A 14,601-nucleotide genomic window follows, 5' to 3' on the forward strand; every position below is an offset into this window, starting at 1 on the left:
TCAAACAATTACAACATTAACATCAAAGATCACTGATCACAGATTACCATAACAAATATAGTAATAGTGAAAAAGTTTGAAACATTCCAAGAATTACCAAAATGTGGCATAGAGACATGACGTGAACAAATGCTGTTGGAAGAATGGCGCCAATAGACTTGCTCAACCAGGATTGTCCCAAACTTCAACTTGTAAAAAGCACAGTGTGAAGTGCAATGAAATGAAGGATGCCTGTATACCATTTACCCAGATTCACCTAATATTAACATTCTATTTTTTAGTTTTCTAAAGAACCTCCATACTGTTCTCCGTAGTGGCTGTATCAATTTACATTCCCACCAACTGTGCAAGAGGGTTCCCTTTTCTCCATACACTCTCCAGCATTTATTGTAGATTTTCTGATGATGCCCATTCTAAACGCCATTCTAAATGCCATTCTAAAATGAGGTGATACCTCATTGTAGTTTTGATTTGCATTTATCTAATAATTAGTGATGTTGAGCATCTTTTCATGTGCCTCTTGGCCATCTGTATGTCTTCTTTGGAGAAATGTCTATTTAGGTCTTCTGCCCATCTTTTGATTGGGTTGTTTGTTTTTTTGATACCATATGACCCAGCAATCCCACAACTGGGCATATACCTTGAGAAAATAACTCAAAAAGACAAATGCACCCCAATGCTCCTTGCAGCACTATTTACAATAACCAAGTCATGGAAGGAACATAAATGCCCATCAACAGACGAATGGGTAAAGAAGATATGGTACATATATACAACGGAATATTACTCGCGATAAAAAGGAAGGAAATTGGGTCATTTGGAGAGACGTGGATGGACCTAGAGACTGTCATACAGAGTGAAGTAGGTCAGAAAAGGAAAAACAAATACTGTATATTAACACATGTATGTGGAATCTAGAAAAATGGTACAGATGAACCGGTTTGCAAGGCAGAAATAGAGACACAGATGTAGAGAACAAACATATGGACACCAAGGGGAGAAAGCAGGGGGAAGGTGGTGGTGGGATGAATTGGGAAATTGGGATTGACATATATACACTAATATGTATAAAATAGATAACTAATGAGAACTTGCTGTATAGCACAGGAAACTCCTCTTCACTGTGCAGTAGAAACTAACAGTGTTTTTCACTTTCTGACATACTTCATTCTGTATGACAGACCATAGGTCCATCCACCTCACTACAAATAATTCAATTTTGTTTCTTCTTATGGCTGATTAATATTCCATTGTATATATGTGCCTCATCTTCTTTATCCATTCATCTGTTGATGGACACTTAGGTTGCTTTCATGTCCTGGCTGTTGTAAATAATGCTGCAATGAACATTGTGGTACATGTCTCTTTTTGAATTATGGTTTTCTCAGGGTATATGCCCAGTAGTGGGATTGCTGGGTCATACGGTAGTTTTCTTTTTAGTTTCTTAAGGAACCTCCATACTGTTCTCCATACTGGCTATATCAATTCACACTCCCACCAACAGTGCAAGAGGATTCTCTTTTCTCCATACCCTCTCCAGCATTTATTGTTTGTAGATTTTTGGATCATGGCCATTCTGACTAGTGTGAGGTGATACCTCATTGTAGTTTTGATTTGCATTTCTGTGATGATTAGTGATGTTGAGCATTCTTTCATGTGTTTGTTGCCAATCTGTATATCTTCTTTGGAGAAATGTCTATTTAGCTCTTCTGCCCGTGTTGGCATTGGGTTTTTTGTTTCTTTGATATTGAGCTGCATGAGCTGCTTGTAAATTTTGGATATTAATCCTTTGTCAGTTGCTTCATTTGCAAATATTTTCTCCCATTCTGAGGGATGTCTTTTTGTCTTGTTTATGTTTTCCTTTGCTGTGCAAAAGCTTCTAAGTTTCATTAGGTCCCATTTCTTTATTTTTGTTGTTATTTACATTTCTCTAGGAGGTGGGTCAAAAAGGATCTTGCTGTGATTTATGTCAAAGAGTGTTCTTCCTATGTTTGCCTCTAAAAGTTTTACAGTGTCTGGTCTTACATTTAGGTCTCTAATCCATTTTGACTTTATTTTTGTGTATGGTGTTGGGGAGTGCTCTAATTTCATTCTTTTACATGTAGCTGTCCAGTTTTCCCAGCACCACTTATTGAAGGGGCTGTCTTTTATACACTGTATATTCTTGCCTTCTTTATCAAAAATAAGGTGACCATAGATGCATGGGTTTATCTCTGGATTTCTATCCTGTTCTTTTGATCTATATTTCTGTTTTTGTGCCAGTACTATACTGTCTTGATTACTATAGCTTTGTAGTATAGTCCGAAGTCAGAGAGCCTGATTCCTCCAGCTCCGTTTTTCTTTCTCAAGATTCCTTTGGCTATTCAGGGTCTTTTGTGTTTCCATACAAATTGAGAATTTTTTTTGTTCTACTTCTGTGAAAAATGCCATTGGTAGTTTAAGGATTGCATTGAATCTCTAGATTGCTTTGGGTTGTACAGTCATTTTCACAATGTGGATTCTTCTAATCAAAGAACATGGTATATCTCTTCATCTGTTTGTATCATCTTTAATTTCTTTTATCAGTGTCTTATAGTTTTCTGAATACAGGTCTTTTGTCTCCTTAGGTAGGTTTATTCCTAGGTATTTTATTATCTTTGATGCAATGGTAAATGGGAGTGTTTCCTCAATTTCTCTTTCAATTTTTTTCATCATAGTGTATAGGAATGTAAGAGACTTCTGGGCATTAATTTTGTATCATGCTACTTTACCAAATTCATTGATTAGCTCCAGTAGTTTTCTGGTAGCATCTTTAGGATGCTCTATGTATAGTATCATGGCATCTGCAAACAGTGACTGTTTTACTTCTTCTCCATTTTGGATTCCTTTTATTTCTTTCTCTTCTCTGATTGCCATGTGTAAAACTTCCAAACCTATGTTGAATAGTGGTGAGAGTGGGCAACCTTGTCTTGTTCCTGATTGTAGAGGAAATGGTTTCAGTTTTTCACCATTGAGAATGATGTTGGCTGTGGGTTTGTCATATATGGCTTTATTATGTTGAGGTAGGTTCCCTCTATGCTTATTTTCTGGAGAATTTTTATCATAAATGGGTGTTGATATTTGTCAAAAGACTTTTCTGCATCTACTGAGATTATCACATGCTTTTTATTCTTCAATTTGTTAATATGGTGTATAACATTGATTCATTTGCATATATTGAAGAATCCATGCATTCCAGGGATAATCCCTACTTGATCATGTTGTATGATCCTTTCAATGTGCTGTTGGATTCTGTTTGCTAGTATTTTATGGTGGATTTTTGCATCTATGTTGATCAGTGATATTGGCCTGTAGTTTTCTTTTTTTGTGACATCTTTGTCTGATTTTGGTGTCAGAGTGATGGTGCCCTATTGAATGAGTGTGGGAGTGTTCCTCCCTCTGCTATATTTTGGGAGAGTTTGAGAAGAATAGGTGTTAACTCTTCTCTAAGCGTTTGATAGAATTCACCTGTGAAGCCATTTGGCCCTATGCTTTTGTTTGTTGGAAAATTTTTAATCACAATTTCAGTTATAGTGCTTGTGATTTGTCTCTTCATGTTTTTATTTCTTCCTAGTTAAGTCTTGGAAGGTTGTACTTTTCTAAGAATTTTACCATTTCTTCCAGGTTGTTTATTTTATTTGCATATAATTGCTTGTAGTAGTATCTCATGATCCCTTTTATTTCCACAGTGTCAGAATTTACTCCTTTTTCATTTCTAATTTGGTTGCTTTGAGTCTTGTCCTTTCTTTTATTCTTGATGAGTCTGGCTACTTGTATGTCAATTTTATTTTCTCAAAGAACCAGCTTTTAGTTTTATTGGTATTTGATTTTTATCCTTTAATTTGTTAATATGGTGTATCACATTGATTGACTTGCATATATTGAAACAGTAGTTTCCTTCATTTCCTTTTCATTTATTTCTCATGTGATCTATATGATTTCTTTCCTTCTGCTAATGGTTTTTTCTTGTTCTTCTTTCTCTCATTGCTTTAGGTGTAAAGTTAAGTTGTTTATTTGAGATTTTCTTTTTTCTTGAGTTAAGATTGTATTGCTGTAACTTCCCTCTTAAAAACTGCTTTTGCTGCATCCCGTAGGTTTTGGGTCAATGTGTTTTCATTGTCATTTGTTTCTAGGTATTTTTTGATTTCCTCTTTGATTTCTTCTGTGATCTCTTGGTTATTTAGTAGTGTATTGTTTAGCCTTCCTGTGTTTGTATTTTTTACAGTGTTTTCACTGTAATTGATATCTAGTCTCATAGCACTGTGGTTGGAAAAGATACTTGATACAATTTCAATTTTCTGTAATTTACCAAGGCTTGATTTGTGTCCCAAGATATGATCTATCCTGGAGAATGTTCCATGAGCACTTGAAAAGAAAGTGTATTCTGTTGTTTTGGGGTGGAATGTTCTATAAATATCAATTAATTCCATCTTGTTTAATGTATCATTTAAAGCTTGTGTTTCCTTATTTATTTTTAGTTTGGATTATCTGTCCATTTGTGAAAGTGGGGTGTTAAAAGTCCCCAGTATGATTGTGTTACTGTCAGTTCCCCTTTTATGGCTGTTAGCATTTGCCTTATTTATTGAGGTGCTCCTATGTTGGGTGCATAAATATTTACACTTGTTATATCTTCTCTTGGATTGATCCCTTGATCGTTATGTAGGGTCCTTCTTTGTCTCATGTAATAGTCTTTATTTTAAAGTCTATTTTGTCTGTTATGAGTATTGGTACACCAGATTTCCTTTGATTTCTATTTGCATGGAATATCGTTTTCCATCCCATCACTTTCAGTCTGTATGTGTCCCTAGGTCTGAAGTGGGTTGCTTGTAGACAGCATTTACACATGTCTTGTTCTTGTATCCATTCAGCCATTTTGTGTCCTTTGGTTGGAGAATTTAATCCACTTACATTTAAGGTAATTATCGATATATATGTTCCTATTACCATTTTCTTAATTATTTTTTGTAAGTCTTTTCCTTCTCTTGTGTTTCCTGGCTAGAGAATTTGCTTTAGCATTTTTTGTAAAGCTGGTTTTATTGTGCTGAATTCTCTTATGTTTTGCTAGTCTGTAAAAGTTTTAATTTTGCCATCAAATCTGAATGAGATCCTTGCTGGGTAGAATAATCTTGTCTGTAGGTTTTTCCCTTTCATCACTTTTAATATGTCCTGCCACTCCCTTCTGGCTTGCAGAATTTCTGCTGAAAGATCAGCTGTTAAACTTATGGGGATTCCCTTGTATGTTATTTTTTGCTTTTCCCTTGCTGCTTTTAATATTTTTGGTTTGTATTTAATTTTTGATTGTTTCCTTAATATGTGTCTTGCCATGTTTCTTGGACTTAAACTGTATGGGACTCTCTGCTCTTCCTGGACTTGATTGACTATTTCCTTTCCCATGTTAGGGAAGTTTTCGACTATAGTCTCTTCAGATATTTTCTCAGACACTTTGTTTTTGTGTTCTTCTTCTGGGACCCCTATAATTTGAATTCTGTTGCATTTAATGTTGCCCCAGAAGTGTCTATTCATTCTTTTTTCTTTATTCTGCTCTGCCACAGGTATTTGCAGTATTCTATCTTCCAGCTCACTTATCCATTCTTCTGCCTCAGTTATTCTGCTATTGATTCCTTCTAGAGTATTTTTCATTTCTTTTTTTTTGTGTTCTTCATCACTGTTTGTTTGCTCTTGAGTTCTTCTAGGTCCTTGTTAAACATTTCTTGTATTTTCTCTATTCTCTTTCTGAGATTTTGGATCATCTTTACTATCATTACTCTTAATTGTTTTTCAGGTAGACTACCTATTTCCTCTTCATTTGTTTGTTCTGCTTGGTTTTTGCCTTGCTCCTTCATCTGCTTCATATTTTTCTGTCTTCTCATTTTGTTTAATTTAGTGTGTTTTGGGTCTCCTTTTCCTCAGCTTTGTAGTTCCCATTATTTTTGTTTTGCCCCCAGTGGGTGAGATTGGTTTATTTGCATATGTAGGCTTCCTGGTGGATGGGACTGGTGCATTTGTTCTGGTTGGTGGAGATGGATCTTGTTTCTCTGGTGTGCAGGGCCGCATCTGGTATGGTGTTTTGTGGTGTCTGTCAACTTAGCATGACTTTAGACAGCCTCTCTGCTAATTGGTGGGTTTTTGTTCCTGTCTTGTAAGTTGTTTGCTGTGGGGCATCCAGCACCAGAGCTTGCTGGCCATTGGATGGAATGGGTCTTAGTGTTGAGATGAAGTCTCTGGGAGAGCTCTTGCTTATTAATATTACATGGGACTGGGAGGTCTATGGTGGTCCAATATCCTGGACTTGGCTCTCCCACCTCAGAGGTTCATGCCCGTCATCCGGCTGGAGCACCAAAATTGTGCCATCCACACAGCTTGAAAGTAAAGGAAGGAAAAAAAAGAACGAACAGACAGAACCCCAAACCAAATGGTAAAAACAAAACTAAACAGACAAAATCAGACAAAGAAACGTACCCATGTGTGTGCGCGCACACACACACACACACACACACACACATAAAAAACAGACAAACAACCAAAAAACAAAAACAACAAGAACAGAAAAAGAAAACAAAACAAAACTACCAGACAGAACCCTAGGACAAATGATATCAAACCTAAAGAGACCAAATCATACAAAGATACATACACACATGCATTCACAAAAAGAGAAAAAGTGGAAAAAATTAAAAATAAAAATATTTTTAAAATTTAAAATAAAGGAAGGGAACAACCAAACCAATAAACAAATCCACCAGTGATAACAAGCACTTAAAACTAAACTAAGAGAAACATAAAACCAAAAACAAATCAGACTTAGAAAGCAAAGCCCAGGTCTACAGTTTCTCCCAAAGTCTACCACCTCAATTTTGGGAACATTTGTTGTCTATTCAGGTACTCCACAGATGCAGGGTTTTATCAAGTTGATTGTGGGGATATAATCCACTGCTCCTGAGCATGCATGGAGAAATTTCCCTTTCTCTTCTTTGTTCGCACAGTTCCTGAGATTCAGCTTTGGTTTTGGCCCTGCCTCTGCATGTAGGCCACCATCAGGTGTCTGTTCCCCACCCAGACAGGAGTGGGTTCAAGCAGCAGCTGATTAGGTCTCTGTTGCTCACTCCAGCCAGGGAGAGGGAAAAGTATGGTAGTCAGAATTAGAATGTGGGGTGAGCCTGCAGCACCAGAGACTGACATGACATTGCAACAGCCTGTGGTGCACCATGTGTTCTACCAGGGAAGTTGTCCCTGGATCATGGGACCCTGGCCATGGTTTGCTGCACAGACTTCCACAGAAGTGTGGGTAGTGACCTGCACTTACACACAGGATTCTTGGTGGCAGTGGCAGCAGTGTTAACAGTCCATTCCCGTCTCTGTGGTCTGATCTGATAGCTGTGGCTCACTCCTGTCTCTGGAGATCATTTAGGTGGTGCTCTGCCCTCTGTGGGCACAAGGAGCAGGAATCCCCTCTCCTCACACACACCAAAACAGTGGTCTCTTGCCTCTCCATCTGATCCAGACATTTTCCCAGACTCCCTCCTGGCTAGCTGTGGTGCACTAGTCCACTTCAGGCTGTCTTCACACAGCCAACCCCAGTCCTTTCCCTGAGGTCTGACCTCCAAAGCCTGAGCCTCAGCTCTCAGCTCCCGCTCGCCCCGATGAGTGAGCAGACAAGCATCTTAGGCTGGTGAGTGCTGGTTGGTACTGATCCTCTGTGCGGGAATCTCTCCACTTTCCCTTCTGCACCCCTGTTTCTGCACTCTTCTCCATGGCTCTGAAGATTTTCCCCCACCTGTTCCCACCAGTGAAGGGGCTTCCGAGTGTGTGCAAACTTTTCCTTGTTCACAGCTTCCTCCCAGTGGTGCAGGTCCCATCCCTATTCTTTTGTCTCTGTTTTTTCTTTTTTCTTTTGCCCTGCCCAAGAACATGGGGATTTTTTTGCATTTTGGGAAGTCTGAGCTCTTCTGCCAGCATTCAGTAGGTGTTCTGTAGGAGTTGTTTCACATGTAGATGTATTTTTGATGTATTTGTGTGGAGGAAGGTGATCTCCATGTCTTACTCCTCCACCATCTTGAAGGTCTCTTTTATTTATTTTTATATATGAATTTTTACAGGTTGTCTAATTCCCAAATAATTTCTTTATTATTAAATTATGAATCAATGTAGGAAAGATTGACATTATCATTTTTATATTTCTATATAAGTAGAGGGTCTGTTTTCCCATTTCTGCAGAACTTCTTTTGGAGTTCTCAGTAGCCTTTCCCTTTCTCTCTGTCTTTCCTCTGATCACAGCAAGATGGATTCTGGATATACTCTGAGTACTGTAACAACCACCTGGACGCCTGTATGGAGCTCTCCAAACTGATGAAGGACAGCCGCTACCAGCACTTTTTTGAGGCCTGTCGCCTCTTGCAGCAGATGATTGACATTGCTATTGATGGTTTCCTTTTGACGCCAGTGCAGAAGATCTGCAAGTATCCCTTACAGTTGGCTGAGCTCCTCAAGTATACTGCCCAGGACCATAGGTAAGGGATTGAGGGAGGCAGGAGTGAAGGAGACAGCCTCCTCTACATGTTAATCCTTATTGAGAATGTATGTCCTTTTTCCTTTTCTGAGTTTCTGTTAGCTTACATACACAATGGGATGATGACATATTCTTGCTTACCTCTGAAGACTGTTGTATATATAAAGTGAGACAATGCTTATCAGTTGCTTATAAACTTATAAATCAATATATACTCAAAATCAGTGTTCATCGTTATTGTACCACTTAGACACTACCTTCAGGGAGCTTATAGCCTGGTCCTTAGTCCTGAGTTCAGCCAAGTGAATCAACTGTTTATTCTACTCTGCTCAATAGAGTCAAATATCCTGGTAACAGACTGCCCTACTTGTACTGACCTTAGATTTCTTCTGAAAGGCTACACCCCTGGTCTTATTTAGTCTTTTACACCTTCCTCTGCCTCATCCCAACTGTACCTTCCCCTTAGACACACAGCATGACTGGGGGAAAATAGACGTGAGACTTCCCCTGAAGTTTTTTCAAAGTTTTTCAGTATTTTCAAGAAAACCAACCCAAAAAGGACAAAGGAGCTTATCTTTCTCTGAATGGAAATGACACTCCTAACCCTCCATTAGTAAGGTATATGCTGGGAGTCATCTCCAACAATGGGAATGGTCTACAGTGAACCATCCCCTATTTTTTCACGTGTTTTGCTTCATGACCTAGAGCCCCCAGCCTATTTATAGCCTGCTTTTAATTGGTATTAAATCCGTGACCTTAGGTTTATTGGCCCAGCTCTCAGTTCTCTTCCTGATTGATCACTATAAGAATAAAGAAGGCCTTTGCCCAATTTCCCTTAGTTTCTGCTTGATTCTCATCAGGCCTGCTTCGTACTTTCATTTGGCTCCACTGCCTGGTTTCCTTGGATCTGACTTCCAGACCTAGTTGCATAAGGCCATCGGTATGCGTCGGTTGGTTTTTTTTATGTCAAGCTCCTAAGCCAATCCCTAGGTTCATTTTTAAGTTGATGTTGTTCTTTAGCATATCATGGGTTATGTGCTTCAGTGGTCTGAATCCCTGGACAGATTTCAGATTTGAAACCAAATGTAGTAGCAGTGGACTCTCCCTTTGTGTGAGTAACACCACCAGTGGTAACTCTGCCTTCCTTGCTCTGTTGGCTGTGAGTGAGGCAGGTATAGAAGGACCTTGCAAAGGAGGACTCTGTTCCCTTCTCCCTGAGTCTGTTTACTAGCTGGAGAATAGTGGGAGTACTAATTAGACATGAAATTTGGAGGTGACTAAATCTCACTTAAAAGATTTAATAAAGCCCATTGCCAAAACTGAGTCCCAAGTTTTCTAAGGAGAAAACTTGTGAGAGCTAATAGGATATTAAAGAACCCCAACTAAAATATCTTAATATTTTAAAAATAAAAATGGAAAACATTTATGGAACCTAAAATGGAAAGGGCCTTAGAGGAAGGTCTTCTAGTCAGACTTATTCATTCTATGGCTAGACAGACTGAGTCCCAGAAAGGGAAAATGACAAAGAACAAGTCTGTGGCAAAGCAAGGACACAAAGTATGGACAGTGGTCTGGGAACCTAAATTTTTAAAGAGCGCTCCAGGTGACTTTCATGCCAAGGAAGATTTGTGAGCCATTGTACTAGCCAGTCTGGAAGGCCTTTTCTAGTTCTGCCATCCCATGTTGTAATGAATCTAAATGACCTCCACAGGAATACTTCAAGGTGCTAAGTGACCAGAAGCAGCCACTATTGCACCTAAATCTCAGTGGAGCTGCTTTCAGACCAGTGGTTTTAAAACCAGTATATTTAAAGAGTGATTCTCAAATGCTTTTATATCACAGCTCATCTCCCACCTACTCCTGAGTGTCTGCTCTAAAAATTATACTTGTGGACTGATGATATTAACTAGGTAAATTATGTATTTACATAAATGTTTTTAAGAGCACCCCAAGGACCAATTTTAAAGCACAGCCAAAAATTATATTTGTCTTTTAGACCAAAGCAACCCCAGGGCCTTTTGGGTTTAGTGGGAGCCAACAAGATAGCATATCTCCCTGGGATTTCCCATTCCTGTGCACCTTCACCTTGTGAGTGGAACCCCTGCATCAAGGCCTTACCCTCTGGGTCTCTGGTCCCCTCCCACCCCTAGGCTCAGGGGTGCTGAGAGAATGGCTCAGGCAGTCGCGGGCTACATCAATCCCTGTCCTCATTTGGGGTGACCCATTGGGCCTAGCACTATCCCCAGGCCATGGGCCACTCCTTCTTGCAGGCCTCAGGAAGCTGTATCAAGGTGATAGCTCCTGTGATGCATACCAGAGTAGCTTGGGTTTGAAGGCAATTAGAGACTACTGCCAGGTTGAAGACTTAGGTCGATAGGTGTTCAGATAGGTAGGTCTGAAATGCAAGCAGGCGGAGTAGCTCCTGAGGGAGAAGATTAGGTGGATAGAGAGTGGTAAATGGAGAATAAGACTGCCATTGTTTACAGAAGGGTGACATGTCCCCAACCCACCCCCCACCCAACCTTGCTTAAGCTGATAAGAAGAAAGACTCTGTAAGAGAGGGAGGTTAGCTGACCTCTCTGGAGCAAGACAATCTTGGTTCAGTCAGTCTCCTCACTAGGGTGCTGGACTCAGACCTCATCTGGAAGCCTGAGGGCTCTGAGCAGGGTTCAGGCTGGACAACAGCTATTTACTTTTTGCTCTCACCTACTCCTAAAGCTAGTGGGGAAGGTTAGAGATGGTGACATACCCCCCTCTAACCATCATGAGAAAGGCAGCCAGCTAAAAATGGCAAAGGTTGACTGACAGTATGGCACAGTGGCAGTGATAAATTCATGGCTAAGTAGTACATAGGGTCAGGCAGAGGTAATAAGCATTCTCATGCCAGCACTGTCCAATAGGACTTTGTATAGTGATGTAAATGTTCCATATCTCTGTGGTTTAATATAGTAGACACTGGCCACATATGGCTATTGAGTACTGAGAAATGTAGCTGATGCGACTAAAGAATTAAATTTTAAAATTTTATTCAATTCTAATTAAATGTGGCTAGTGGCTACCATATTTGACAGTGCAACTCTATGCTTTACCTCCTAGAAAGTGGCTTAAGGCATTTTCCTGATGCTCTCAAATCAGGGAGGAATAGCATGGGAGACAGAAAAAGGACCTAAAGAACAGGGGTGCTTATTTACGTCAGCAACTTCTGCACTGCAACTACCCCTTCTGTCATTACCCTACCTTGCTTCTAAATGGCAAGCTCAGATAGTCTTGCCAGGGAAAAACTTTGACAGTTTTACAGAGCACAATAACTCCTCCACAGGTTGAAGCAAGTAACTGTAAAAGAATGAAATGTAACAGAAACAAATGTAATATTCTGTAGTTGGGTCTAAGAAATCAACAATTCAAGGACAGACTGAGAGACATACAGCTTCTAGACAGCATATTTTAAAGAAATTTAAGAAGTATTGGTTGATCATAAGTTCAGTATGAGTCAGAAGTGAGATCCACAAGAAAAACTGATAACAACTAACATTCATTAAGGCTCAGGATAAAGAGGTTTTGGTGTGTGTGTGTGTGTGTGTGTGTGTGTGTGTGTGTGTGTGTGTGTGTTAACAGAATTGTCTTGAGACAGAATAGACTGGTTAGGATTTGTAGTGAGTATCCTGTCACTGTAGGTGATAAAATGTAGTAACGTTTGAAGACTATGGTCTGGCAGGTGTGCAGAGAACAGACTGGAGCCAGGGAGGCCAGCTAAGAGGAGGTGCTGTGTCTCATCTGCCTTAGCAGTTAGAACTCCCTTTCTTCTGTTCCTATGTTTGGTCCACCACCCTACACCTCAATGTATTAGGGAAGAAAAAGACAGTTGCCCTGCTCTTCTTTTTCTCTTCTCTTCTTTCAAATTGGTGCAGGGACAGTGAGAAGGTTAGTGACCACAAAGCATGTTCAGCTTCTCTAAGGAAAAGTTTGTTAAGACTGAACTGTAACTCATCCTCCTGCCTTCTCAACTTATTATTCCACCAAATGTCTGGGATCTAACTTTCAATCTTCTTTTCACAGGAGCCATTTGACTGGAAATTAGATCAGACAAACAGAGAAAACTGGGCAGGACGGTATAACCTTCAACAAGTGGGCTATCCAAAGTCCCAGGAAAATGGGGCCTAGGATTGTACTTCTGGAGTTAGAGGTTTTGAGAGACAAGCCATATAATGTCTACACTAGAGAAATGTTTGTTTTGTATTAATAATACTGCAGACATTTGCTGTGAGCCAAGAGTAAAACAGTTTTCATGAATTATTAAAACTTCAGCAAATTCTACTGTAATTCTCCCCATTTTACAGATGAGGAAACTGAGTCACTGAGAGGGAGAATGAGACTTGTCAAAGGCCACACCACTAGTCAGTGACTAAACTAGGGTTTGTGTTCAAGGAGTCTGGCTCCAGTCTCTGTTCTTAACCACAATGCTACATCCTATCTCTATATTGTATAAGAGGAAAGGTTTGGATGTTATTTTACAGTGACTTTGGGCAGAGTTCCCTAGAAATAGGTGCTAGAACAGATGGTAAAGTTCTCTGGACCATGCCATGTGTGAGGCTCCCTTCCTTGTCCTTGGCTGGTTGTATCAGATAGGTACAAAAATAATGGCATAGCAAAGATGAGTCTGTTTCTCTTTCATAGAGAAAAAGCCTGCAGGTAGGCAGTTTATGGCTGCCTTACTGGCTCCATAATTATCAGAGACTCCTTACAGTTTTCTCTTATCCTATCGTTAGGAGTATGGACCTTGTCCTCATGGTCTAAGATGGTTGCTAGAACTTCAGCCATCACATCTAAATATTCTTAAGTGTCAGGTTTAAGTAAGGACCAAAGAAGGGCATGCTGTTTTCCTTAAAGGTAGTTTTTCAAAAGTTCTACCCAACATGTCTATTTACATATCACTGGACAGAACTTGATCATATAAGTCACGTTTTACTGTAAAGAAGGATATAAAATGTAGTCTTTTGCACCATGTGGCATGGATTCCATCTAAAATCAGGGCTCTCTTGCTAAGTAGGAAGAGGAGAATGGATGTTAGCACCCAGCACTTTGGTTCAATGGCACAGACTCATCCAACTTGTAATTTTGTGTCTTCACAGTGACTACAGGTATGTGGCAGCTGCTCTGGCTGTCATGAGAAATGTGACTCAGCAGATCAATGAACGCAAGCGGCGCTTGGAGAATATTGACAAGATTGCCCAGTGGCAGGCCTCTGTCCTAGACTGGGAGGTAGGACCCTTACTAACAGGGACATTGGAGAGTCTGAATACCTTAGCCAGAACCTCACATCTTAGCCAAAGATGAGCAAAGAGTAATTATATTTGAAGAGCATCAGGAAGGATTTAGATTAGAGCCAAGGCAAAACTTCCTGCTAATAAGAGGTGTTGTGTACTTGAATAGCTTTCTAAGAAGGTTGGAGAAATCTCGGTTGCAATATTTCATTAGGAAAGGAAAGATTCATCTGTTTGGGTGTTGCTAAGAAATAATTGGGTTGACTCAGTAGCCTTTCAAAGCTCTTTCAAGTCCTGGAATTTTATCACCACCAGATGAACACTTGGATAAGGAGTAATAGGTACTAATTCACTCCCAGACACAGAGTGCAAGGTTGGTTCTCTGATGCAGGCCAGCCAACATACTTCTTCTTTTCCTCTTGCTGAGATCACCTCACCCTGACATATCTACTAGTTCTATCCAAGCCTGCACACTTCAGGCCACAACCATCATCCCTGCCCAACTGACAGGCCAAATTCTGTTTTTTAATTATCTGCTTATAAAAATAATCCCTGAGCCTTCCATTCTATTGGAAATGGCCACGACTTCTCTGAACTCAGAAAGCCTTCACTAAAGCATTGTCTTCTGAGATGCTAACTTTCAGAGGATATACACAGCCTAACAAATAAATGGAGCTTTTGCCTCTTATGGCACTGCTCTGTTGAAGTTCCTGAGGTGTCTGTTAAACAGAAAAAAGAGCTGTGAACTTTAAGGTCTCACAGGTACCTGTGTGTTAAGTACACTGTTTATTGCTTCTCTCTTGTGCCCATCAAGAG

General features: G+C 39.9%; 1 protein-coding gene across 2 annotated transcripts in view; it reads left to right on the plus strand.

Annotated features, from left to right (window-relative positions):
• The window catches only part of ARHGEF9 (Cdc42 guanine nucleotide exchange factor 9), a 348,163-nt gene that overhangs the window by 273,705 nt on the left and 59,857 nt on the right, over window positions 1-14,601 (plus strand). For both annotated transcript variants that reach the window (XM_007454889.1, XM_007454890.1), the window contains exons 6-7: window positions 8,293-8,525; window positions 13,654-13,783. In XM_007454889.1, coding sequence (XP_007454951.1) covers window positions 8,293-8,525; window positions 13,654-13,783 — 363 coding nt within the window. The remainder of the gene's footprint in view (window positions 1-8,292; window positions 8,526-13,653; window positions 13,784-14,601) is intronic.

Source organism: Lipotes vexillifer, unplaced genomic scaffold (genome assembly GCF_000442215.2).
Source record: "Lipotes vexillifer unplaced genomic scaffold, Lipotes_vexillifer_v1.1 scaffold1593, whole genome shotgun sequence".
NCBI classification, from domain to species: domain Eukaryota; kingdom Metazoa; phylum Chordata; class Mammalia; order Artiodactyla; family Lipotidae; genus Lipotes; species Lipotes vexillifer.